The following is a 27,951-nucleotide window of genomic DNA, read 5'->3' as shown; positions in this document are numbered from 1 at the left end:
TGGGAGGCAGAGCCAGGCGGATCTCTGTGAGTTCGAGGCCAGCCTGGTCTCCAAATTGAGTTCTAGGAAGGGTGCAAAGCTACACAGAGAAACCCTGTCTCGAACCCCCCCTCCCCCCCAAAAAAAGGAAAGGAAAAAAAAAGCAGCAGCAGCATTAGGGTATAAAAATACTATGTATGTGCTAACAAGACAGCAACACAGTAAATCACATTTCCAAAGCAAAGTGGCGTTTATGACCTGTGTCACTGCCACTCTTCTAAGAGCACATTTCTAGAGTAGTCACACTGTTTCGAGATGTACCGAGGTGGGACGGTGTAGGAGTTTACCAGCACATCTGGGATGGTGTATAGTTTACCAGCACATCTGGGACGGTGTAGGAGTTTACCAGCACATCTGGGACGGTGTAGGAGTTTACCAGCACATCTGGGACGGTGTAGGAGTTTACCAGCACATCTGGGACGGTGTAGGAGTTTACCAGCACATCTGGGACAGTGTAGGAGTTTACCAGCACATCTGGGACAGTGTAGGAGTTTACCAGCACATCTGGGTGTGGTCTTGCACCACTTCCCCTGAAGCTAGCTCATGGTCAGTTCTTTTGATTTAAAAATTTATATTCCACAGTAGGCCAACACAAAATCCAAGACACTCCATAAAAGTTTTGTTGGTATCCATTAACCACCCCCTAGTACAAAATAAGTCATAAAGAGTACTAGCAAAAATTCCCAGTCAATGCTATCACAGAAGACAATACAAAGTGCTCAAGTAGAGGGCAGAAAGCTTGCCCTCAACATAAAAGGCTGTAAATATAGTTTTCGTATGTACAAAAACTGGTTGGTCAGAATTCTAGGTTCTTCAGTTGAAGCAAGGGTGACATCTGGTTTCCAGGCCTCAGCTACTGAGTTCCCACTTGGAAGAGTACTGAGAACTAGCCAGGGCACCTGCCCACTTTGAGCTGACTGCTGATTTGTGTTCATTCTGGACCAGGATGGAGTCTGGGCCATGCTAGATTTCACACATGGACTAGCTCCCTGTGCTGGATTTCAGCAGTTACCTTACTGGGTGAAGTAACCTTGCTTTGGGTCAGCCTCAGTCTGGAGAGAACCAGGACATAGTCAGGGAGAAAGCAGCTTTGACCAGGACCAGACATAGAGGGACACAGACTGTGAAAACATGTCTGCCATCGCCCAGGCATTTCTTGTATTACTAGGCTTCCAATCTTGGGCAAAAAGTTGACACCAAAATGTAGGCTTTAGAGTGAGCAGGGAGCTGGAGCAGCCCAATGAAGTGCCTGTGCTGGCCAGAGGAGCTGGGATTAGAAAGTTTGGGGCTGGGAGCCCAGAGGACTAGAAGGTGCTCTTGAACTAAGTACACTCCGGGCAGCAGCTAGGGCTGAGTGCTTTTCTGGCATGCTGCCTTCCCAGCTCATGGGCGCTTGGTTGTCCTTCTTCCTGCTCTTCTGCTTGTGTTCAGTACAAAAAGTTCAAACACAAAACTTATCCGGGAATGGTTCTGACCTCCATCCTCTGCTAACTGACCACCTCTTGTAGAAGCTTGGAGGACTATGGGTTGTGAGATGCAGATGGGGGGTGGCCCTGTCAGGTCATAAGGTGATCCGTCCCAGGCAGGAAAGGCAGTCCCGCACTAGGAGAACTCTTCCTTTAGCATGGGGAATCTCAGGTTCTGAAGTTTCCCATGCTGGCTCTGGTCTCTGTATGCATAACTAACTGTATTTCAAGTACATCCAGGGTATAAAGTGACCCAGCCTGCTGCTCTCTGACAGGGACCAGCCCCACAGAGAGCTGCTGTGCTGCTGCCGCACTGAGGGAACCACCTTAGTGGCAGACTTCTGTAGGCCTGGGGACAGACTGCTTAGCCATTAGTCACTTGCTTTCTACATAAAGAAACGGGATGTAGCTATGAGCATAAATGAAGCACATGGATGCTTTCTTCCTTAGCTAAGATGTTAGCAGTGGCTGGTTTCAGTTTTTGAAGCCATATGCCTTGCATATAAATGTTTTGACTACTTCTAGAAGATTCTTAAGTGGTCACTATGCCTTGCTTGTAAAAGAGACCCTGCTTCTGGGCTTTTTGAGACTCGGGTTTGGAGAAAACACAGCGGACTATGTGGAAGGCGTGCAGTTATTAACTAGGCAGCTGAGACATCCGTTGGTTAATTCTTTCTCTAGAATGTAAGAAGTTAGGAAAAGAATGCAAACTTCCAGAAACAAGTGTCCACGAAGGGGGCTCATTTGGGGCACCTTACCCAAGAGAACAGCCTAGAGAGAGGCCTTCAAGTGTTGAACTGGGCCAGCCTGGGCCTGTGAGGTCAAAGTTCAGGCAGTACTGTCCCGGAAGGCAGGTCTTCATCACACTCAGCTCTCATCAAATAGGGTTCAGACAGGGGTGGAGGCTTTTCACTTCACTCCCAGCCATTGTCTTTGACCATGTGGGCAAGTTCAAGAATGAATTTTCCTTCTTTGTATTTCTGACTGCTCTCAAAGGCGTGCTCCTTAAGGGGAAAGCAGAGAGGAGGTGTCAGGACCTGCTCTGTCTATTCTCCTCTTGGTAAACAGTGGAGTTTGTAGCATTACCTCTACTCAGATGTTCTCTGAGCACTGACCCAGGCCCAGAAGGATCCATGGGTCAATACAGGGTGATCTTGAATGGCTCATCATACTCAGATCTGTTTCTGGGGCTGGGACATAGCTCAGTGTGTGCTGTTTGGTATGCCTGTGGTTCTGGGCTCCATCTCAGCACCACAAACTGTTCACTAGGCATGGATTGTATGCGAGTATTTCAGGAGGCGTGAAGGAGAGTCCTGGGAACAGTCAGTTGCGCACAGGTGAGGCTGGGTTGTGCGTGTAAGCCAGAGGTTAACATGCTTTACTGCCCTCCACTTTTAATTTTTATTAATTCTTATTATGGATCGGGCAGACCGGTACCATAGCGTGTGTGTGCTCAGAGAGCAGCAGTTTGTAGTCCGCTCCTTTCAGCATGGGTTCTGTGGATGAACTCAGGCCATCAGGGCTGTGCAGCAAGTGTATGCACCTGCTGAACCATCCTGCTAGCTCTGTATTTGATCTGACTGACTGATTTTATTTTTATATGTATGGGTTATCCCTGGATGTCTCCTTTGCATTGTGCACATGCAGTTCCTGTGGAGGCCAGAAGAGGGCGCTGGATCCCTCGGGAACTTTGTGAGCTGTCTGCCCCATGTGGGTGCTGGGAATTGAACCTGGGTTCTCTGGAAGAGCAGCTAGTGTTCTTAGCGGCGGAGTCCTGTGTCTCCAGTCCTCTCTTTGCTTTAGTTTTTTGAGATAAGACCTTTTATTGAACCTGGGGCTCACTAATTCAGCTAGGCTGGCTGGCCAGCAACCTGTGTGTCTCCTCACCACAGGGTTTATGGACATTTGCTGCCCACTTTTTTTTTACAAGTGTGACAGTGATCTGAATCGTCCTTGTAGAGCAAGCGCTTTCTGACTGAATCATCTTCCGAGGCCAAGAGCAGGCCGGCACAGGAGTCTGGCCATGAGTGCTCCCTTAGCATCTTCCAGCATGTGGCTTGCTGAAGTGCTAGAGACATGTCTGGGATGAGTCCCAGCAGGTGCAACAATGTGGCCAGCATGTTCACTACAAGGGGGGACAAAAGAGGGACTTGGAGACACAGGCCAACCTGGTGAGAGGCCTCCCAGAGCCTAATGCTTTGTGGGATTGTGTCTGGTTCCTTCCAGTTCATGAGGAGTTTGGAAGACTCAGGAATTCAAGGAAAGAGTAGACCACCATGACCTATGGGAATCCAGAAGTCAAAAGAAGGCACAAGGACTGGAGGAGGTGGTGGTGCACACCTTTAATCCCAGCACTAAGGAGGCAGAGCTAGGCAGATCTCTTGAGTTTGAAGCCAGCCTGGGCTACAGTGAGCTCCAGGACAGGCACCAAAACTACACAGGGAAACCCTGTCTCAGAAAACAAAACGAAACAAAAAAGGCACAAGGGCTGGGAATATGGTTCAGTGGATAAATGCTTTCCACACAAGCATGAGGACTAAATCCCATGTAAGAGCAGGTCAGATGTGGGAGCTGCCCAAGTCACAGAGCCTGGGAGGCACAGAAGCTGGAGACAGGCAGGTGGCAACCCCCACTCCAGGCCTGAGAAAGCAGGGTCTTGGGAGGAGAACCTGGGGACTGCCATGGCATATGGTGTGCTCCCAGGAACCACTGGGAACTTGCACTCTTTGTTTTGAGACAGGATCTTGTATCCAGGAACTGATCCCTGTGCCTCCACTTCCTGAGAGCCCGCTGCCCGTTTTCTGGGGTATGTGTGTGTGTGTGTGTGTGTGTGTGTGTGTGTGTGTGTGTGTGTGTGTCACGAGCTGGTTCTCTCTTCCCATCGTGTGTGTGTGTGTGTGTGTGTGTGTGTGTGTGTGTGTGTGTGACGAGCTGGTTCTCTCTTCCCATCATGTGGATCCAGGGGTCAGACCCAGGCTATCTGTCAGGCGTGGTGGCAGGCACTTCTACCCACTGAGCCATGGCTCCATGACCAGTTGATGAAGTTCTGGAGATAGAAGGCTTTGTGCACTGCCAGCGCTCTCCAGGCCCAGTTACTTACATATTTCCACCCGAGCGTAGTCTTGCAGTTCTCACAGTAGATGTCAGCCACTGCATGCAGCCCAGTTAGAAGGACTCTCTCCTCAGCGGGGCCGCAACCCACATTCACCCTGTCAAGACACAGGGTGACTGTGCTGGAGGTCCCCTTGCCCAGGCCCCTTTCCCCTCCCCCACACCACTAAGTGCACCACCACAGGTGTTTCAACTCTCCTACTCCCAATTTAACAAGAGGGAATTATTATTTTTTTCTTTATGGTGTTCAGGATCAAACCTAGGGCCTCATACATGCTGTGCAAGCCCTCTACTACTGAGCCACAGCCAGCCCACCAAGGGAATCCCAAAGGTCAGGCTTAGAGGCTAAACTCAGACACAACAACTGTGCTTTCCCAAACACAGATGCAGGAGGCTAAAGTCTCCCCAGCTGGTCAAGGCCCTGACTGGTGCAGTTCAGTTACACACTCCAGCTCTTAACAACTAAGCAGGAACAGAGTCAGACACTAGTGACAACATGTACTCACACAGAGTTGAAGAGGTAGGCTCGTCCCTGACTCCCCTGAAAGGACTGCAAAGAAAAAGAAGGTGTTAGCAGGGACTCAGGCAAGACACTGGGACTCTGCTTTCTGGGCTGTTGGAGAAGCAGGTGCAGACACCCCCACAGATGCAATTCCTGAAGCCTTGTGGGCTGTGCATCTGCTGGGACAGGTATAAAAGCACAAGGCAGACACTGCTTCCCAGTTTCAAATGATGGATCTGCTCTAGACTTCACCAAGAGGCCAGAGCATCTTCCTGCATCTGTCTGCACTATATTCACTGCACACCACAGCTGGATGCTGGGACTACCTGCAGCCCCAGTTAGAGGGACTTGGGAGGAATGCTTTAACTTGGGTCTTAAGATTGGCCTGGCTAACAGTTAAAAGAGAAAGTTACAGCTAATGGACTTTAAATATCAGGCTCTGCAGGTTTCTGGGACTGCACTCAGGGGATCCAGGGCAGGTCCCACAGATAAACATGCTCTTTTCTCACTTCTTTGTGTGTCTGTGTATCTGAGTGTAAGGATGTGCAACCATGTGCATGAATGAGCCCTTGGAAGTCAGAGGAGGGTATCTGATCCCCTTGATCTGAAGTTGAAAGAAGTTGTGAGGTACCATGTTGGTGCTGAGAACCCAGTTCAGGCCCTCTGCAGAGTAGTAAGCACGTCATTAATGCTGAGCCATCTCTCTGGCCCCCGTTACCTCTCCTAAAGTAGTTCTGGTGCCTCACTCTTTAGGTATTAGGAGATGAGGGGAAGTTTCTGTACTTTTTCAGTGACATTAAACAAACAAACAAAGTCATAGCCTGAGCTGAGCATGCCTGTTTGTAATTCCAGCCCTGGGGAGCAGAGGCAGGACGTCCACCATAGGTTTAAGGCCAACCGGGGCCACATTGTGAGTTCCAAGCCAGTCAGGGCTACAGGGCTAGACCCTGTCTCAGAAAATCTGAAAAACAAAGTCACATCCTGTGCCTGGTGTGGTGGCCTGTGCCTGTAGTTCAGCTATTTGGGAGGCTAAGCCATGGTATAGTGAAGTCCACCTCCATTAGGGGAGGACTTCAGGGATGACTCAGCAGTTAAGAGCACATACTGCTCTTCCAGGGGACCTGAGGTGGGTTTCCAGCACCCACTTTGGGCTGCTCACAACCCTGCAACTCTAGCTCCAGGGGATCCAACACCTCTGACCTCTGAGGACACCTACACCCAGGTGCACAATATTCCCACACAGACACATATTTAAATCTTGAAAGATGTCAAAAGCCAAGCATGGAAGCTGGGTGGCGGCGGCGGCGGCGGCGGCGGTGGCGGTGGTGGCGCACGCCTTTAATCCCAGCACTTGGGAGGCAGAGGCAGGAGGATCTCTGTGAGTTTGAGGTTAGCCTGGTCTACAGAGTGAGTTCCAGGACAGGCTCCAAAGCTACACTGAGGGACCCTGTCTCAAAAAAACCAAAAAATAAATAAATAAATAAATAAATAAATAAATAAATAAAAGCCAATCATGGGGCTGGAGATATGGTTCAGCAGTTAAGCCTGGCAGGGGTGGTGCATAACTTTAATCCCAGCACTCAGAGCTAGTTGTAGGACAGCCAGAGCTACACAAAGAAACCCTGTTTTGACTCTCCCATCCCCCAAAAATGGCTGCATGCTTCTGTAATCTCAGTGCTGGGGAGAAGAAGACAGAGGACCCCTGGGCCTGGATCTGAGAGCCTCCAAGTTCAAAGCATCAGGTGGCTCATGATGCTGGGCACCACACAAGCACTCTGCCACTGTGCTATGTCCCAGACCACCCAGATATGTTTTGATTTGAAAATACAGATTTCAGCCAGGCAGAGTCACTGGTGAATGTCTTTAATCCCACTTGGGAGAGCAGCAGGTGGATCTGAGTTTGAGGCCAGCCTGGTTGACAGTGAGTTCCAGGACAGCCAGGACTACAGAGAGAAAAACAAAACAAAAAAACCCAGAAATAAATAATAAATAAAATACAGATTTCAGGCTTAAAAGGTGTATCCTCTGAAGTGGTTTTCTGGGACTAAGAATATTATCCGATGTTCACTTTTCAGTTCACTCACACTCATCTCCAGCTGTTTACACACCCCTCAGCCTCCCAGCCTTTCTTGCTGCAGATGCTGCAAGCCTTCCACGGCTTCTCCACAGGGCTGCACCGAGATGCCTCAGGAGACACAGTTACCCTGTCTCACAGGTCATCTGACGTGACAGGAAACATGAGCGTAGAAGGACAAGCTGTGCTGGCCCACACCTTTAGTTCCAGCACTTGGGACACAGGCAGGTGGATTCCGATTTCGAGGCCAGTCTGGACTGTGTAGTGAGACTATTATTTCTTTCTTTTTTTTTTTCTTTTTTTCTTTTTTTGGTTTTTTTGACACAGGGTTTCTCTGTAGCTTTGGAGCTTGTCCTGGATCTCGCTCTGTAGACCAGGCTGGCCTCGAACTCACAGAGATCCTCTTGCCTCTGCCTCCCCAGTGCTAGGATTAAAGGCGTGCGCAAGTCTTGTCTCATCAGTTTCAAATCCAGATCACTTGCCTTGGAGATGAGCTCATCATGGTTGGCCAGATGGGCTCTGCAGTGGATGCAGCTGTATGTTCTGTGGCAGTGTGGCAGGTAAGCTTGGAACGTCTTGGACTTGGTCATTTTCACCATGTCTGCTGGGCGCTCGTCCCTCAGCTCCGGGCCAGCACTGGAGGAACTATGGCTCTGTCGGACTCTCTGACAGAAGAAACACTGGAAAATACACGCAAGAGCCGTCGCTGGTCTGGAGGGTGTGTGGTAGTGTCCACACACTGGGGCAAGAGAAAAACAGTGTGACCTGCAAACAAATCAGACAGGTTCTGGTTTGTATAACAGCAGCAGACACGTGAGGAGGTGTGATAGGGCTCAGATGATTTGAACAGGGAGCAGGCCCAAAGCGAAGGCTCCGCCCCTTTCTTTCCACCCTATTTTGTAGTGCTGGGGTCAGGGTTAGGGCCTGTGCTGGGAGAGCACAGGCTGGCTGCTGAGCTGTAGCCTCTGCCCAGGATTGTTGTCCTCAGGCAGGGTCTCACGCTGTAGCCCAGGCTGCTCTTCCTCCTGCCTGTCTCATCTGAGAGCAAAGACTTTTTTGTTTTGTTTTGTTTTTCAAGGCAGGGTTTCTCTGTGTAGCTTTGAAGCCTGTCCTGGAACTCACTCTGTAGCTCAGGCTAGCCTCAACTCACAGAGATCCACCTGCCTCTGCCTCACGAGTGCTGGGACTAAAGGCGTGCGCTACCACCGCCTGGTGAGAGCCAAGTCTTTACATGTACATCTAATGTTGTAAGCACACTATGTCAGAAACAAAGGCAAGCATGTTTGTACTTTTGCACAAGCTGGGTTGTTGGCTGCAACATGCCAAGTAATCTGATTTTACTTGATAGTATGGTCATTGCCAATTAAAGGTTTTTTTTATTACAAACTTGGTGTATGTGTGGTGTATGCATGTGCATATGTTTGTGTATGTAGGCACATGTGCTGAAGATCAACATTTGATGTCGTTCTCAACCATTCTCCATATCATTTGAAAAAAACTATCACTATTTGTGTGTGTGTGTGTGTGTGTGTGTGTGTGTGTAAGTGCGTGCATGTATGTACCGAGGTCAGATCTCTCCTTCCACAACTCAGGTTGTCTCGACTGTGTGGCAGGTGCTTTCATTTCCCACCCACCTTGGGGATTTGGGTTTGGCTGGCCCGGCCGCCCTGGGGATCCTCTCTCTGCTTCTCCAGGACAGGCATCTGCTGCCATATGCAGCTCTTTACTTGAGCTCTAGGGGTCTGAACTCAGGTCTCATGTTTGTGCAACAAGCCTTTCATAGTCCATCCATCCCTAGCGCCTCCATACTCCGACCTTGTGTGTGCCCTCATGCTTGCACTTTGCCCGGAGCCATCTTCCCTGGTCTGTGGTCCTATTCGCTAATATTCCATAATAGTTTAAATCTTTGTAAATGTACAGGTTTCAGATTGGCTCAGAAGGACTGAATTACACAATTCAGAGGCAGAGAACTCATAGGCAGAAAGAAAGGTCTGGCCCGGTATGGTGGTACAAACCTGTAGTCCCAGCACTTGGGAGGCAGAGGCAGGCGGATCTCCAAGTTTGAGGCCAGCCTGGGCTACAGATCGAGATCCAGGCCAGCCAAGGCTGCTTAGTGAGACACTGTCTCAAAAAGCAAACAAAGAAAGAAAAAGTCTCTAGGGACCAGATCAACCTTATAACTGTGAGTGTAGATCTGTCTAGGTACGAGGCTATCACAGGCAGGTCTGGGTTACAGGCTGTGCCAGTCACCAGAGGTGAGAGCTGGAGGTCCTTGAGATGTATGCCAAGTGACCAAAGGAGTCAGTGTGCCTGCCACACCTCTGTCTCCAGGGCTCCTTCTTCATGGTCACAAGTGGGTTCCATTTGGTGTGACTGACAAGCCCATGGGTTTGATGTTCCTGATGATCTGTTATGTTCACAGGTCATTGTTTAGAACAAATAAAAGTTATCATCAGTTCACGCCTCCTGCAGTGCTGGCAGACTCGGCAGTGGGCCGGGAGTAACTAAGGTCCCAGTCTGTTGAGAAGAAAGTGGAGAAACCAAGTCATCCCTGGACGCATACAGCACAGGAGCCTAGAGCAGACCCAGCCATTCTCCGTATCTAGTCCAGTCATTCATTCCATATTTAGTCACAAGTGCTGAGCGAGCTACTTTTTCTCTCATCTTTGACTTTTTTGATAGAAACAAAAATAGACCTAAAATTGAAGATTCCAGAACCATCTATTCTTGACTGATTTGTATTGCTCCTCAAACGTGGCCTTGTGCCCTCTCTCCCTCAATCTGTCACTTGAGAGATAGCCACCAGACCTTGCTATGGGAGTGGTCTGAGGTGCCATCATTGTCCTTTATTTATTATAATGACTTTGTGTCCCAAGTAGCTTCCATCCAGGACCAGCGCCTTTCCTGGGTTTCATGAACTTACCCATTTTGATAGTAACTAGCAGGTGCCCAGCAGACACGAGAGGCTTATTTTACACGTGAATAATTAAGAAAATGGAGAAAAACCACATTGATCAAAGACATTGATTCTGGGACTCATGAAGCATCAGCCAACAAGGCTCATGAGTGACAGCCACATCCCAGATCCCAAACTGTCACACCACAGCAATGCAACAGTCGCGGTGACAGCCCTGACATCAACTAATCCTTTACAAAAATAACTCCCTCACACTAGTCCCCTGTTGTCTTGCTTCTCCATGGCACTAGGGATGGGAGTTGGGGCCTTGTACACACATGCTAGGCCAGTGAGCTCCACTGAGCTGGCCGGTACCCCCCTCCCCCGCCGTCTGTATTTTTTGGTGTGTGTGTGTGCATGTGCACTTGTGTGTATGGGTGTGTATATGTGGAACACAGAGGTCAACCTTGGGTGTCGTTCTTCAGGAGTCACCCGACTGTTTTTGCATGTTTGTGCACTATGTACAGGCAGTGCCCATGGCTCCCAGAAGAGGGTGTTGGGTCCTTTGGAATGAAGTCACAGATGGCTGTGAGCTGCCAATATTGGTGTTAGGAATCCAGCCTAGGTACACTCCTCCCATTTTTATTTCAGTATTGTTGTATGTGTGTTATATGTGTATGAGTATAGGCATGCATAGATCATGACATACACGACGATGTCAGAGGACAACATCTAGGAGCTGGTTCTCTCTTTCCATTGTGTTCATATGGGGTCTCTTCTTCTGCCACTCTGCATATTCTACATGAGCTGATACGCCCACAGCATCTCACCACATCAGTGCCGCAGTTCAACAGTGTGTGATATGTCTAGCTTTCTGTAGTCTCAGAGACTGCTGTTTGACTCTTAAATGATTTTATAATAAAAAACTCCAGAGCAGTATGGTTTTTTACAATAGGCATTGGGTTCTTTAATTGCTCTGGGAAGGGGTTTCTTCCATGATGGCAGGAAAGGACTGAATGGAATTTGTCATGGGGGCTTGTATGAGGCCCCTCAGAGTTTCCCAATGGCAAAGGCAAAGGATTACCTTGTCTGTCCTTTGTTGATCTGCATTTGTTAGTCTAATGTTTGTCTTTACCACACCTTCTGCATAATCCAGAAGGGAGGGGCATTATGTTGCCATTGTTCCTTGAAAAATGTTTCTAGGAACACCCTGTTTACAATTCCTTTTTTGGTGACACTGTTTACCACAATCGAAATACTTGACATTACTGTTTTTCTTCAAACTTCAGAAAATCAACTCTCCTCTTCAAGCATCATCACAGTCATGAGATTCAGTATTTATCGTATCTCAACCCATTCCTCCAAAGGGTGCTGATCTTACTTTTAATGGCCTAATTATCCTTTTGCATTGTGCATTAGCATTTTCAAAAAGCCAGAGATTCTATTATTATCTGTCTAGCTTCTGAATTTGGTATCATTACTATTTACTGCTGAAGACAGCCTTTTAAAGAAATCCATGAAGGTTTCTTTTGGGCCCTGCATAACTTTAGTAAATCACTCAATTTTCTTTCCTGCTTCTTCAGATCTGTCCCAAGCATTCAGAGCTGCCATTCGGCATTAAGCCAGGGTGTGGTCATCAAAAGAGATTACCTTTCTACATTAGCATAATTGCCTTCTCCAAGAATTTGATCTTTTGGGGTTGGGGATTTAGCTCAGTGGTAGAGCGCTTGCCTAGCAATCTCAAGGCCCTAGGTTCAGTCCTCAGCTCCAGAGAAGAAAAAAAAAAAAAAAAAAAAAAAAGAATTTGATCTTGGGATATTTCAATGCCTCTAGCCTTACTTTGTTGTTCAATGGTCTTAGCCTCATCTTTCCACCAAGTCCTCCACTGTAACTGTGGACCAGCTTCTAGAACAGCTGTAACCAAATCTTTCCAGTATTGAGGGATAATTCTATTATGTTGACCACGAGTTTAACATTTGCTTCACAAATGGGGAATGTATACCATATATGACACTATAGCTTCTTTGAATCTCCTCAAATCTAACATTTGCACTAGAGTCCAGTCAGCTTGTACACAGCCTTGAGCATTTAGTAGTTCCTGTAAGGTTACTGGACAGATTAAGGTTGACTGAAAGCCTTTGGCTGTTTCTCTGTAACCGTATAATGTAATACTGAGATTGGTTCACTGTTGGGTGCCAGATGTTGTTTCAATCTTAAGATGGTCTTATAATAAAAACCCAGAGCCAGATACTGGGGTAAAAGCTGAAAGATCAGAGAAGCAGAGTAAGCCGCAGCCACCACCTATTACCTCATCAACTCGATGAATCCTCTCACTGAAATCCTGAGCCCTCACCCAAAAGGGTCTCAACTGAACTTCTTTAGTTCCTGTTTCCTCACACCTTATATACCTTTCTCCTCCCAGTCATGTCACTTCCTGGGATTAAAGGCGTGTGTGCTTCTTAGTATTAGGATTAATACTAGGTGTGTGCCAACATGCCTGGCTCTATTTCCAGTGTGGTCTTGAACTCATAGAGATCCAGAGCCTCCCGAGTGATAGGATTAAGGTTGTGTGCCACCACTGTCTGGCCTCTATGTCTAATCTAGTGGCTGGCTGTGTCCTCCAATCCCCAGACAAGTTTATTTGGGTACATGATATATCACAAGAGACTCAGATCTGCAGACTTGCACAGCAAGAGCTTTCAACTGCCCTCCTTATTTGAAATAGGGTCCCTCCCAATGGAGTCAAATTGAAGACCCTGACATTAACCCGCATACCTATGAACATATAATTTTTGACAAAGAAGCCAAAAATGTACAAAGATAAAAGAAAGCATCTTCAACAAATGGTGCTGGCATAACTGGATGTCAATGTGTAGAAGGCTGCAAATAGATCCATATCTGTCACCATGCACAAAACTTAAATCCAATGGATCAAAGACCTCAACATAAATCCAGCTACTCTGAACCTGATAGTAGAGAAAGTAGGAAGTACTCTTGAATGCATTGGCACTGGAGATCACTTTCTAAATATAACACCAGTAGCACAGACACTGAGAGAAACAATCAATCAATGGGACCTGTTGAAACTGAGAAGCTTTTGTAGAGCAAAGGACATGGTCAACAAGACAAAGCGACAACCTACAGAATGGGAAAAGGTCTTCACCAACCCCACATCTGACAGAGGGCTGATATCCAGAATATATAAAGAACTCAAGAAATTAGACATCAAAATGCCCAACAGTCCAATTAAGAAATGGGCTATAGAACTAAACAGAGAATTCTCCACAGAGGAAGCTCAAATGGCTGAAAGACATTTAAGGAATTGCTCAACATCCCTAATTATCCGGGAAATGCAAATCAAAACGACTCTGAGATACCACCTTAACACCTGTCAGAATGGCTAAGATCAAAAACACAGAAGACAGCTTATGCTGGAGAGGATGTGGAGCAAGGGGAACTCTCCTCCACTGCTGGTGGGAATGCAAGCTTGTACAGCCACTTTGGAAATCAATATGGCGCTTCCTTAGAAAATTGGGAATCCATCTCCCCCAAGACCCAGCTGTAGCACTCTTGGGCATATACCCAAGGAATGCTCAATCATAATACAAGGGCATTTGCTCAGCTATGTTCCTATCAGCTTTGTTTGTAATAGCCAGAACCTGGAAACAACCTAGATGCCCTTCAACTGAAGAATGGATAAAGAAAATATGGTACATATACACAATGGAGTACTACTCAGCAGAGAAAAACAATGACATCATGAGGTTTGCAGGCAAATGGATGGATCTAGAAAAAATCATCCTGAGTGAGGTAACCCAGACTCAGAAGGACAAACACGGTATGTACTCACTCATAGGAGGATACTAGATGTAAAACAAAGATGACTAGACTGCTACACAACTCTAGGGAGGCTACCTAGAAAACGGGACCCTAGGAAAGACCCAAGGATCACCCAATGACAGAGAAATGGATGAGATCTACATGAACAACCTGGACGGCAGTGGGAGTAATGAAGGGCAAGGCTGGAGGGAAAGAAAGCTTAAGGGAGCAGGAGATCTCAGCTGGATCAAGAACAGAAAGGGAGAATGAGGAATAACAGACCATGATAAATGAAGACCACATGAGAACAGGAATAGGCAGAGTGCTCGAGAGGTCCCCAGAAATCCACAATGATACATCCTTTGTAGTCTGCTGGCAATGGTCGAGAAAAAGCCTGATCTGACCTAGTCTGGTGATCAGATGGCCAAGCATCCTAACAGTCATCTTGGAACTCTCATCCAATAACTGATGGAAGTTGATGCAGAGATCCTTGGCCAGGCCCCAGGTGGAGCTCCAGGTGTCCAACTGTCGAGAAAGAGGAGGGTCTGCAAGAGCGTGAGTTGTTGAATCCAAGATTGCAAAAAGCACAGGGACAAGTAGCCAAATGAATGGAAGCACATGAATTATGAACCAAAGGCGGTGGAGCCCCCAGCTGGATGAGTGAGATCATTGAATGGCTTGATCTGTTTGGGAGGCACCCAGTCTGTGGGACCAGGATGTCCTTGGTGCATGAGCAGGCTGTTTGGAACCTTGGGCTTACACAGGGACACTTTGCTCAGTCTGGAGGGAGGTGACAGGACCTGCCTGTACTGAATCCACCAGATTTGAATGGATCCCCCGGGGTGTGGGCGGGAGGGAGGAGGACAGGGGAGCCCATGGCTGATGTATGAGATTTAAAACACGTAATAAAGAAAAAAAAGAAAGAAAGAAAGAAATAGGGTCCCTCAATGGCCTGGAGCTTGCCAGTCAGACTAAGCTGTATGGTTAGCAAGCTACAGGGATCTGTCAGTCAATCTGTCTCTGGTGTTGGGATTACAGCGTGTTACATGCCCTGCATGTTCAGGAGTGTAAGGTGAGGATGCAGCCACAACACCTACAGCCCTCCTCACAAACACCAACAGGCACCACTCACCCACTAAATCTTAGTCAGCAGACTTAGAGACAGTGAATTTACATCACAGGCACTGGCAGCCACCCATGCAGCCATGCATGCAGCTCCCCATCCTTCCTTGTGCCGTGTCTGGACTCAGATCACCTGGCTGCAGGTTCCATCTTCAGAGAGCTCCAAGAAGAGACCTACTTCTGCCACATGGGCCTGATTCTTTCTCACAGCCCTCGTCCCCCATGCTGTCTGCCCTTGGCCATTCTGTTTTCTACCTACAGCATTAATGACCTTTCTAGTAAACTCCTTACTTCCAACAATCCAGCTAATGCTCTTCACTGTGTCCCCTTGAACCCACATCCAAGACCTTTCACTCCCTGTTTTTTTTTTTTTTTTTTTTTTTTTTAACTTTTCAACATAGCTCACATTGGCCTCAAACCTTTTGCCTTGGTCCCGAGTATCAGCTGGGATTTCAGGCGTGCACTAACTATGCCCAGCTTCCAAATGGGTCTTTAAAAAGCGGGAAAGGAACTCTCAAGATGGCTCAGTGAGTACAAAGCTAAAATGAAGTTACTAGGATGGGCCTAACAGCAGACGTCCATCTAAACATGTGAACACACTGGGAGGCAATCGAAGCCACAGGGGAGACAGGTGTGGGAGCTCATGCCAGGCCTCAGCAGAAACCAACCCTGCAGATGCCTTCACCTTTGTTTCCAGCATCCAGGACCGCAAGAGTTAATCATTTAAGCAGACAGATGCAGTGGGTCTTGGGGGCAGAAGGACATCTAGTTCTCCCGGGCTGCCATCCCTCCCAGGCCTATTCAATGCCCTTCCACAGCCCCTATCTAGTCACTTCCTAGTCTTGGTATTTATCTGTCATTGCAGCTATGTCCTGTGTATGGCCCCAAGTAACCACTGTGTCCTCCAAGTTGTGCTCTGGATACAGTGCCATGACAACGTGGCTGTTGTGTTTCTTTGGGTGACTGTGTTTGAGTGCTCATGATAGCTTGTGGGTGTGCAGCAGCCCTCAGGCTGCTTGTCTTTGATACACAACAGTGTGTCGCCTAACAGCAGGCCAGCTCCTGATACTCCTCATCCTGTCTGCTGATATGGCAACATTCTGAGTATCTTCCTATGTGGCAGGTATAAGACAATATGTGACTGGGGTTTCCATTTGCTTCCTGCTGGCCACTCACACAGGAGATTCTCTATGTAAGATACAGGTCCTCTTCTGCTTTCCAAGTCTTCCCTTTCATGATGTGTTATTCATTTCCATTGCAGTTGTATTTCTACAAGTAAGTTTTTATAACGTACTGGGCAGCTGGACAACCTGGCAGCCTGCATGGGTCCCTCAGAGACTCACAGGCTGGTGGCATGTGCATGGAGCACTGGGTGCCCACTGCAGCTTGTGACTGTATCTTCCTCAATGACTTGAGAGCCTGGAGATGGTGGAGGTGGGATGTGGCTGGGTTCACAGGAAACGTCGCTGTCCTCGGTGGTCTTTGGTTGCCAGTTATTCTTACCCCATGTCTTCATTTTCCTCAACTTGGCCTTGAGGCCATTGATGTCTTCTTCCACCTTCTTCTGTTAGTTGTTTGTGGAGATATTGTGTTCGTGCTCAAACAAATAAAGCTCGCCTGAAGATCAGAGGGCAGAGCCAGCCACTAGTTAGGCATGGAGGCCAGGCAGTGGTGGCACAGACCTTTAATCCCAGCACTAGGGAGGTTGAGACAGGAAGTGACAGGGCTGGGCAGAGAGAGGAATAGAAGGCGGGAGGAGACAGGAGCTCAGCTTTTGGCTGAGGAGTTGATGAGGTGAGAGGTGGCTGTGGCTTGTTCCTTTGTCTTTTGTGATCTTTCAACATTTACCCTGATACCTGGCTTTGGGTTTTATTAAGACAATTAGGACTGTGCTACAGTTGCTGATGCTTTGCCCATGTACCTGGTCCATGACATACTGTGGGATCTGAAGCAGACTACAAACAATTGGAAGAGGGACAGTGCATTGCCTCCTGGCAGAGAGATGCTTGGGGACAAATTGTGGTTTGCCCTGCCTGGTTAGCCAGAGCAAAGACCACAGCTTGTAACTATGGACAACTGTACGAGTTGCTACTGTGTTACCGTAGAAGAACAACTTAAAGGAAGTACTTCGACTCAACTCACAGTTTCTGAGGGATTTCAGTTCTCTGTGACAGGGAGGGCATGATGGAAGAGCAACTTCTGTCTCTGAGTCTGTGGGCCAGGAAGCAGAGAGAGCAAGCCAAAAAAACCGAGAAGAGGACATCACCTTCAAAGGCCTACCCTAGCCACTCACTTCCTCGAGGCAGACCCCACAACCTTCCAAAGAGCACTGTCAGCAGGTGATGAGGTGAACCTGGGGGGGACTTTTAGATGCAAATCCAACATTTAGATCCAAATGTGACTGTTGCTTTAAAATTAAACCCAGTGGTTCTGGAGTAGCTGGAGGTCTGAGCAGATCCTCTCATGGTCTCCTATTTCTGTCAGGTACATTTGCTCAGTATAATGCTGAAGACTGCATCTCATCCATGCATACAAGCTGTGAACTCCAGAAAATCTACTTACATAGCAGATAAATGAGCATGTGTGTGTGTGTGTGTGTGTGTGTGTGTGTGTGTGTGTGATATAAACCTATATGTATATGTGTGTACATTCAGTAATGAGTTTCAAGTTCTCCAAAAGAAAAATCTAGCTAGACTAAAAACCAAATCTGTCAACACACTGTTAGGGAGGTAGCTCAGTCAGTGAAGTGCCTTTGCCCTTTACTCTGAAGCATGAGGACTTGAGTTCCGAGCCCTAGCACCTGTGTACAAGCCCAGCCCTGATGGTATGGTTCAGTGACACTCTGTTTCAAAACAATGAGTATAAAGCCAGGTATAGTGGTGCACGCGCTGGGGAGGCAGAGGCAGGCAGAGCTCTGTGAGTTCTGAGGCCTGCCTGGGCTACAGAGTGAGTTCCAGATTAGCCAGGACTACACAGAAAAACCCTGTCTGGAAAAAAAAACAAAAAAAAGAAACCTCAAACTATGACCTGTCACATTTGGGCCAACCCTCCTCTCTTGGAGAAGTATTAAAAATGCTAACCAAATAAAATAGTTGGTTTTTGTGTGTGTGTGTGGGGGGGAGGGTTGTTGAGTTTAGCCTTTAATGGCTGAACCATCTCTCTAGGTTTTTTTGTTTTTTTTTTTTTTTACTTCTTCGAGACAGGGTTTCTCTTTGCAGTTTTGGTGCCTGTCCTGGATCTCGCTCTATAGACCAGGCTGGGCTCGAACTCAGAGATTCACCTGGCTCTGCCTCCTGAGTGCTGGGATTAAAGGCCACCACCTGGCTTTTTTTTTTTTTTTTTTTTTTTTTTTTTTTTTTTAAATAAGAGACAATGGTCTTTCTGTTTAGTTCAAGTTGGCTTTCAGCACACTGTCTGTCTGTTCTCTTGTCTCAGCCATGCAAGTATCTGGGATTTCTGGTGTACCACTACATCCAACTTGGGCCATTTCCTTAAAGCAACAATGTGATGCTAAAACAAAGATAAATGACTAGATACCATTGTGCACAGCTGAGCCCAGAAGTCTTGCCTGAGGATGGTAGTTGTTCTTGCCCTGAAAGCATTTCGCAGCACCTAGCACCACGGGAGTCTCTTTGCAAAGCTGAAGGCTGACTGCAGGTGTCCTCACCACAGAGGCAGGAATCACAGCACAGCCCTCTTGTCCATTCACAGCCCCCAATTCCACCAGTCTCCCAATAGATTTTTTTTTTTTTTTTTTTGTGCTACAACAAGGCCCCAAGGCATCTGGTAGAGGCAGGTGAAAGCATGTATCTAGTTTGGAGAAAGTATATGTATTTCAGTCATGAAAAATCCTCACAGGAAGAACAATATAACAATTTTTCCAGACGGCTCAGTGGGAAAAGGTATTTGCCACCAGGCATGGTGACCTGAGATGGGTCACTAGGATCCTTATGGTGGTGGGAGGGAACCAATTCTTGAAAGCAGCCTCTGACCTCTACTTGTGCACTGTGGCACACCCCAATTCCCCAGCAACCAAATAAAAAATGTAATCTTAAAAATTAGAAAAGAGTACAGTAAAAACAAACAAACAAACAAACAAAACACCCAAGATAACCAGGTGTGCTGGTGTATGGCTCAGTGTGGTAGAACACCCTGTCTAGTCTCCCAAGGCTCTCAGGAAAGCAAAGCCATGGCCAGGTGGAGACAAGCAGAGACTCCATGGATAAGGACTTCCTGCCCGTTGACAGAGACACATGATTGACAAGTAAGGGAGAATGACCTTGCAGATTTAGAAATTAATATAAATGGAACAATAAATAAACACCATTAATACAAGGGGATTAACAGGACTAAGATGAAGGGAGAGAGGAAGAGAGAATCCAAACGGAAGATGAGTCAGAGACATTAATGATGAAGGAGTTTCCAGAATTGACGAGACACTAGACTTAAGAAGTGTCTGGACAAAATACCAAGCAGGAAAAACAAAAATAAAATCATGGCTAGATGTAGACCAAGAAAACTGAAGAACACCAAAGGAAGCAGAAAAAGGCCATAAACGTGCCTAGAAATGGGGGGCGGCAGGATTAACTGATGATCAGAACTGTTTACACACTAAACAGTGAAACCCAGACAAGAACTCAAGGTGTCAATAAGACTTTGGAGACAGCTGGGCGCGGGTGACGCACACCTTTAATCCCAGTGCTCATGAAGCAGAGGCAGGCGCAGGCAGATCTTTGAGTTCAAGGCTAGCCTGGTCTACAGAATGAGTTCCAGGCCATCCAGGGCAACACAGAGAATCCCTGTCTCAAAAACAAAAACCCAAAAAACAAAAAACAAACCACAAAAAACAAAACAACAGCAGCGATAACAAAGGTTTTTACATCAGCTGTTATTTTGAGCTTTCTATACAGTAGTCCCTCAGAGCTTGGGTTCAGAGGGGTTCAAACACCAGCATCACCCAGAACAGAACCAACTCACTTTTATAGAGAATCAGGTATAGGCTCACAACTCTAGTTCCAGCATTTCAAGGGCTGAAGCAGGAGGATTCTGAGTTCTGGGCCAGCCTGGGCTACCCAGCAAAACTCTGTCCTCCTTACTAGCCTCTAACAAAAACAAAAGAATTGGCAAAGTGATACAGTCACACAATTTAAAGGTTTCATCATATTAAAATATTACTAAAGGAAAGCAACTCTACATACAGTTGAAACTTCACACAAGTAGAAAAGAAAATGGCTTATGTGGATAGTCAGAATTCGTAGAATCCTAAAAAGATCCAGCTGCAACATGACAGCAATAAGTCAAACTGAAGTGAAAACGCCCAAAGTCCTTGAGTTTTCCCACAAAGACAGTATTGTTTAGTTACAGATGTATTTTCTGAGGAATGTGAGGTTGGAGGAGAATTCCATTGTTGTGCAAACATTACTAGATGTCCTGTGCATACTAGTCTTCAGGGAGTCACCATACATGAGGCCCAGTAGTAGTCAAAATGGCATTATATAAACCAGGTTTTGAATTTGAGGAAGTAAGGGTAACTCTGATGGTAGCTGAGGAAACTTCTATAAGAATCCACTAAGAGAGACAGAGGAATGATAAAATATTGTCTGTTTAAAAGCACTCAAAGGAGAAAAGAAACAAACAAACAAAAAAAGGAATAGAGATCACAAAGGAAGATTTAAAACAAAATTATTCAATGTTTACATTAATCCTAAGTGCACTAAAGGTTCAGATTATATCAGAAAACAAAATCCACAGACACTGTTCACAAGAGACATACGTCCAACAAGGACAAAGAAGAGCTGAGACACTAAGGCCAGAGCCTGGGTGAGGATGCCAATGTTTGTGTTACAGTTTTTTGCTAACAGTACATCTGTATTGTGTGTTTAACGGAGAAAATTAAAACTGAAAGTTATTTAAGAAGACACACTATACTGTGCTGTGGGATGTTCTTTATGCTGTGAATGTGTTGCTGGGATTGGTTGATAAATAAAAAGCTGATTGGCCAGTAGCCAGGCAGAAGTATAGGCGGGATAAACAGACAAGGAGAATTCTGGAAAGTGGAAGAGCTGAGTCAGGAGACACAAACAAGCAACAACAAAGGAGCAACATGTAATGGACACAGGTAAAGCCACAGAACATGTGGCGATATACAGATTAATAGTTGTGGGCTAATTTAAGATATAAGAGCTAGCTAGCAAAAGGCTTGAGACATGGCCATGCAGTGACAATTAATATAAGCTTCTGAGTGATTATTTTATAAGCACCTGTGGGGTCCATGGGTCTGGGCAAGACTGGAGAAAACTTCAAGTATAATACAGGTAATAAAAGATGGCAGGGCTGGAGAGATGGGGCAGCAGCTAAAGAGTGTGTACTACTTTTTCAGAGGACCTGGGTTCAATTCCCAGCATCTGCGTGTGGAGGCTCACAACCACCTTTATCTCCAGCTGCAAGGGAACTTAGGCTCCAGCTTCTGTGGGCTCCTGCACTCATGTGCACATACACACTGACAGACAGACGAGGGGGCCTGTGAGATTCACTGAGGAAAACTCAGCTTCTGCAGGGTTGGTGGTGACTGGGCATAGCATGGACCCCTCTCTCCTTGACTCCTACTTCCCCAGGTTGAGGACCACAGTCCTCCAAAATATCAATGCACAAGCCAGGGCTTTCACCAGAGTCATGCTTGAGTCAGCCTCTGCAGAGTCCAGGAAGTAGTCTCACCTATATAGATTCAAGGTGTCCTTAGCTTACTGTTTAGTTTGGGTCCATGCTATGAATCAAACACTTCAAGTAGAGGGCTGCAGAGATGGTAGTGATTAAGAACATTTGCTGCTCCTGCAGAGGACCTGGGTTCAGTTTCCAGTATCCACATCAGGCAGCTCATAACTGCCTGTAACTCCAGTTCCAGGGCATCTGATGCCCTTTTCTGGTGTCTGTGGGCACTGCACATAAATAGTGTTCATAAAGACAGGTATACACACATATAAATAAAAAGTTTAAAAAATATTTTCCAAGCAAACAAGCAGGCACTCACAACTTTATCCTCCCCCCCCTTTTTTTTTAAACTGAGGATCGAACCCAGGGCCTTGCGCTTGGCTAAGCAAGCACTCTACCACTGAGCTAAATCCCCAACCCGCACTCACAAGAGGCTGCAAATTCTTGAGCGGCTGAATCACACTAGCACCCTGAGAAGGGAGGAACTTGGGTCTAGTGAGTGCTGTGCACATGGCCCCACAGGCAGTCATGAGCACGCTGAAGCTCTCTAACCTCAGCAAGAGCTCTGCTGTTCCCCAGTCCACACTTCACTTTCGCCTTATCTGGAGACTTATGGTTAGTTCTTTTTTTTTTTTTTTTTTTTTTTTTGAGACAGGGTTTCTCTGTGTAGCTTTGTGCCTTTCCTGGAACTCACTCTGTAGCCCAGGCTGGCCTCGAACTCACAAAGATCCGCCTGGCTCTGCCTCCCGAGTGCTGGGATTAAAGGTGTGCGCCACCACCGCCTGGCTTATGGTTAGTTCTTATTGTTAACTTGATTCAATTAGGACATCTGGGATCTGCAACTGAATTGTTGCCCAGATCAGACAGGCCTATGGCCATGTCTGTGAGAGATTGTCTTGACTGATGATTGAAGTGTGAGGGTCCAGCCCACTGTGGGCAGGTAGGTCTGGGCTGTATAGGAGGGATAGTTGAGACCTGGAGAGGTGCCTCAGTAGTTAAGATCACCGCTGCTCTTGCAGAGGACCTGGTCTCATGGCAGCTCACAACTGTCTGTAACTTCAGTTCCAGGCAATCTGACACCCTCTTCTGGCCTCCACAGAACCTACACATAGGTGCATAGACAAATATGCAGGCAAAACACCCACACACATAAAACAGAAATAAATAAAGCTAGCTAGGGAGTGAGAAAGCTGGTAAGCAGCATTCACCAATAGTTCCTGCCTCAACTTCCCTCAATGATGGAGTATTACCTAAGTGTAAGATGAAATACATCCTCTCTGTCCCAAGTTGCTTTTGGTCACTGTGTTTATCACAGCAACAGAAAACAGACTATGGCAGAAGCCTTCACCATGTAGCCCTGACCTGAAGGTGTCTTTACCTGAAGCGGTTGTGGAAAGCTTAATGACCCACAAGCTCAAGTGAACTGAGTCTTCCACAGGGAAGCAGCCTTGACTGATGACACCTGTGGATGCTTCTGGTTAGGAGACCCCCCCCCACACACACACCAAACCCACTGGTGTCTACCACTTCCAGACTGCAGGGGACTGACCTCAGATGGACCTGTAAAACCCCAAGGCTCCCACACCACATGTGCGCAGTCTCCACTTCTACAGTGAGACGGTAGCCCTTCAGTTGTTCTAGTTAAAGGAACAGTTCTGCTTCTGCAGATGTCCATCTTTATTTCCACACCACTTCCACCAATCACGATCTAACAGTCTGCCCATGTGTCTTAGTCCCCAGAGCAGCTCCTCCTGGCCTCTGTCTGCTCACTGGGTTGTCTTTTACCCCTTCAGGGGCAGCTGCCTCACACAACTTCAGGTCATCCCAGTGGCTCTAATCTTGGACCAGCCACGGCCTGACAGCAGCCATTCCTGACATGGTGTCTGTGTGTCAACTTAATTGGCTCCACCTGCCTCCACCTTCCAAAGGCTAGGAGTGACGGTGTGCACCACCACCTGCCCCACACCTTTAACTGCACACAGCCTTCACCGCAGCAGCGCTTTAACAGGCTCGAATGCTGCCACTAACAAGTGTGTGAGCTTGGGCCATTCTGTAACTTCATTTGCTGCTTGGAAGACTGAGGCAGGAAGGACCAACTGAGCCCAGGAATTTGAAGCTAGCACGGCTAGCTTAGTGTGGCCCCGGGGGATGGCGGGCAATGGGGGGAGAAGTTTCATCTACAACATTCCTGGGTGTATGTTCCTGCACTGGAATGGACCATCAAAGGAGTTTACATTTGCAAAGCAATTGGATAAAGGCAGTTATTCCCTTGTAATAACAAAAAATTAGAAAACACCTCAAGTTTGAGAGTCTGCAAATGCCCTCATGTCTGAGACACTGCCAGGATGGGGCTTGAGGCTGCAGGGAGGAAAGGCCTGATTTTCTTGTAGCTTTGTGTGTGTGTACCACAGGTGTGGTCAGAGGACAACTCTGAGGTGGTTCTCCATCCACTGTGTGGGTCTCAGGGACCAAACTCAGGTTGTCAGGGTTGACAGCAGATGTCTTTGCTGCTAAGTCATCTTGCTGGCCCTGCACCTGTATATTTTGATGCTAAGCATACAAATGGACTATTCAGATGCAACAGTACCTACATTCACAGGCTTAGAAAGATCTGGAAATAGTCAGTGTCACTGTTGCTGGCCTCTGGTGGTCCCTACTTCTTTCCTCATATCCTTTGTTCCCCCACTTGAATCATGGGATGAGAAGCTTTCTCCCATACTTCAGGCACAGGAGCCTGGACAGCAGCCTCAACAAAATGCCCTGTGCCTGCTGTGGATTGCCACCTCTTACTCCCCCCACACCAATGTTCTAGATATCTCTTCCCTCGGTCCACCTTCTTCTGCCTAAGCACACCAATGACTACTGATGATGTGTGTGCAACCAGCTTCTCTAAGATGTCACAGCACATCATTTCTGCCTCCTGCTGCCAATAGCAAAGCTCTGCACAGTTCTGGCCTGAGAGACAAGCCAGCAGAGAGCTGCCTGGTTTCCCTGAATAGCATGATGGCTGTGAAGACAGCTAGAGAGGAAACACAGCTGGGAATTTACACTTTTCCTTTTAATTTTGTGTGTGTGTATGTGCATGTGTGCACACGTGCAAGTCAGGGGTGTCAGACCCCCTGGAGCTGGAGTTACAGTTGGTTGTGAGCTGCCTCATGTGGGTGCTGGGAATCAAACTCGGGTCCTTGGGAAGAGCAGTATGCACTCCTAACCACTGAGCCATTTCGCCAGCCTTTGTTTTGTTGTGTTTAGACAGTGTTTCATGCAGCTCAGGTTGGCCTAAAACTCTGTATGTAGCCAAGGATGACCTTGAATTCCTCATCCTCCTGCTATCATGCCTAGCTAAACTAGTTTTTGTTTTGATTTTTAAAGACAGAGTCTTGCTATGTAGCCTTATTTGGCCAGGCACTCACTTAAGTAGATCAGGCTGGCCTAGAACTCACAGAGATCCCTGCCTCCACCTCCTGAGTGCTGGGATGGAAAGCGTGTGCCACTATGCCTGGCTTGGCTAAACAACTTTATTTACTTACATGCTATATATAACAAAATCAAATATTCAAGGATTTTCCACTCCACGTATGCCTGATGATGGTGTGCAGGACAGGCATTGACTAAGAACAGGTTATCTCCTGGGGACAAAATTGATCTTATATCTGATTCTCTCACACTGCCTGCCCCAGAATCTTTAGCTTTCCACCCACTCAGGATTTTCTCTCACCTGTACCTAAGTCCCTTGCTAAATCCCATCCCACTTGCCTAGAAAGACTGTGTTTTGTATACTGCAAACAAGCTGCTCCTTTATATTTTAAATTTCCAGTGCATTTATCAGCCCTGCAGGCTACCGATAGGTGCCTCTTGGCATGGGTGCTTAAAGACAGATGTCAGGACAACACTGACGCTGACCCACTTTTACCAGTGTTGGCTCTTTAGATGCAAAGATAACCTGGGATTTAAAGAACAGACCCTTCTCAGTTATTTGACCAAATGTGCCACAGTGATGGAGGTGAACTGGGTTTGGGTTTGGTTGGACTGCCAGAGCTGAGCCAGGAACTTTTTTTTGCTTTGTTTTGGAGACAGGGTTTCTCTATATAGCCCTGGCTATCCTGGAACTCACTTTGTAGACCAGGCTGGCCTTGAACTCACAGAGATCCACCTGCCTCTGCCTCCTTAGAGCTGGGATTATAGGCATGTGCCACCACCGCCTGACAGCTGGAAACTTTTGTGTGTTTAGCAGGGATGAAACTGAGGGCCTCACACATGCTCAGCACATGTTCTACCACTGAGCCACACCCAGAGCTCTTCTGTGACATTTATGTAATTCTAAAAGTATTCTAAAATAAGTTTATTTACAAAATTGGAGCTGTGGGTAGAGTGATAAAGAGCACCTGCCTAGAATGCATGAGGCCCTGAACCAAGAAGACATAGACTGTTATTCAGATTGGTCACTAACTGGTTTAGTTTTGTGTGTGTGTGTGTGTGTGTGTGTGTGTGTGTGTGTGTGTGTGTGTTTCATCTGGGCCAGCCCTTTGAACTACACATGTCTGTAGTAAGGCAGGAATTTGCTCTAATCCCTAAGAGAACATGGTAACCACATAGGGCACTGGCCAGGAACACAAAGGCCTAGAGATCCTGGTAGCAGCAATCTTCAAACATGCCACCCCTGTCTTTTAAGAATCCATAAACAATGGCTGGAGAGATGGCTCGGTATTTTAGAGCACTTGTTGCTCTTGTGGACCACCCTGGTAGGATTTCCAGCATCCACAGTGGCTCACAACCATCTGTAACTTCAGCTCTAGGGCATCTGAAATCCTCTTCTGGCCTGTGTAGGCACCAGGTACACACAAGGTGAACACACACACATACAGGCTAAACATTCATAAATTTATATATGTGTCTGTATTTATTTATATCCCACTATGCACATGCACCCACACACCCACAGGACCAGCTTGTGGTCACAGGAGAGCAGCTCCTGGTGAGAAGGAGGCTGGTACTCAGCAACCATTTGTTAACACATCTACTAGAAGATGGCAGAGGTGATGGGTGAGGGTGGGTTGCTCAGAAGGTCCTGGAAAGGTTCCTTAGAAGAGGTAAGCCTGGCCTTAGGACCTGAATACTTTAGCAGAGCAGGTGTGTACAATTCTTGGCCAAGACACATCAGATTAAGATAAATACATTTTGGATACTCACAAGAGGGCAACTGAATCAGAAAGAGCTTTGGGATGGAAAACGGTATTCTTACTGTCTATTTATCAAAAACAGAATTCTGCCAGCTTTCCATCCTGGAGCTTGGCACATGATTTGGACCTCAAAGATGAGCATTTATGCAGGTATTGAGGAGAGGATATCTTTAGTTGCTACTGTTGGCAATTTGCATTCATAAAGCCTAGAGCCACAAGTGGTAAACAATGAGGACAATTCCTTTTAGTTATTGTACAGGCAACTTGAAAATGCCACCCTTTATTTAACATTCCTTTATTGGAAGTATCTTCTGTATTCATTTCCTTTCCCGTTTTTTTAAGGTAGGGAGAAAACAATAGGGAGAAAGGGGAGGGTGGTAAAAAATCAAAACATTGAGGTTTTGTGTTGTCTTCCAAAACGTAATGAACTAAACACCAACATGCTGGAAAGACAGAACAAAGTCAACTCGTCCTCCGCGCTCCCGCCCCGCCGGCCGGCGCCCAACAGGTGCTTGCCCGCCCTCCCGGAGCCGCCGATCCTCAAGTCGCCGCAGAGCACCCGCCTGGGGCCCGCCCGTACTCACGGCCGCTCGGCGGTCCGCGGCCCGGTCCGCAGCGCCCATCCGGCCCAGGCTCGGTCGGCGCGGGCTCGGCTTTCAGGCGGTCCCGGTGTGGCCCGGGACGCGGTCTGGCCGTTGGCGCCCTGGCCCGGCGCGAGACATCCTCCCGCCGCCGCCCCGCGGGCCGCCTGCCCTTTGTTTTGGAGCGGTGGCCCGGCCCAGCCGCCATAAACGGCCACGGAACGCCGCGCTGGCCAATCGGTGCCCGCGCCCCGCCCTCCGTGTCCCCGCCCCTCGCCCTGCCCCAGGCGCCCACGCGCGTTTCGCCGCGCCCCGGGGACTCGGCTCGAGCGGCCTGCTCGGCTGAGGTCGCCGCGGTTTCCAGGGGCGGGGCCTGGCGAGGCGGGTCCGGAGGTCCAGGTCCCGGGGAGGCTACGGGTTTGCTCGGCAGGCTGCACGCACGAGGACCTCTGC

At 47.5% G+C, this 27,951-nt stretch overlaps 1 protein-coding gene across 2 annotated transcripts; it reads right to left on the bottom strand.

Moving 5' to 3' along the window:
* Positions 1-210: 210 nt before the first annotated feature.
* On the bottom strand, positions 211-27,719 carry Ypel1 (yippee like 1). 2 transcript variants are annotated; one of them, XM_036198100.1, is made up of 6 exons: positions 27,502-27,564; positions 9,512-9,709; positions 7,675-7,957; positions 5,123-5,166; positions 4,606-4,714; positions 211-2,509 (listed from the first exon to the last, which is right to left on the bottom strand). In XM_036198100.1, the coding sequence occupies exons 2-6, from the start codon at positions 9,535-9,537 to the stop codon at positions 2,420-2,422; spliced, it is 552 nt and encodes a 183-aa protein (XP_036053993.1). In that variant the 5' UTR covers positions 9,538-9,709; positions 27,502-27,564; the 3' UTR covers positions 211-2,419. The 2 variants fall into 2 exon arrangements, with proteins under 2 accessions (XP_036053993.1, XP_036053994.1); XM_036198101.1 differs by lacking the exon at positions 9,512-9,709 and having other exon boundaries at positions 27,502-27,719.
* Positions 27,720-27,951: the final 232 nt, after the last annotated feature.

Source organism: Onychomys torridus, chromosome 8 (genome assembly GCF_903995425.1).
Source record: "Onychomys torridus chromosome 8, mOncTor1.1, whole genome shotgun sequence".
NCBI lineage: Eukaryota > Metazoa > Chordata > Mammalia > Rodentia > Cricetidae > Onychomys > Onychomys torridus.
This window is presented reverse-complemented; position numbering and strand designations above follow the sequence as displayed.

Bases quoted from the DNA above. Each gene is read 5' to 3' on its own strand.
- Ypel1 (XM_036198100.1), bottom strand. From the start codon at position 9,537: ATGAAGAAGGAGCCCTGGAGACAGAG. The intron at 4,715-5,122 runs GTGAGTACATGT...GTGTCTTGACAG, and splicing joins GCCTACCTCTTCAACTCTGT to GGTGAATGTGGGTTGCGGCC. The intron at 2,510-4,605 runs GTAAGTAACTGG...TTTCCCCTTAAG, and splicing joins CTACGCTCGGGTGGAAATAT to GAGCACGCCTTTGAGAGCAG.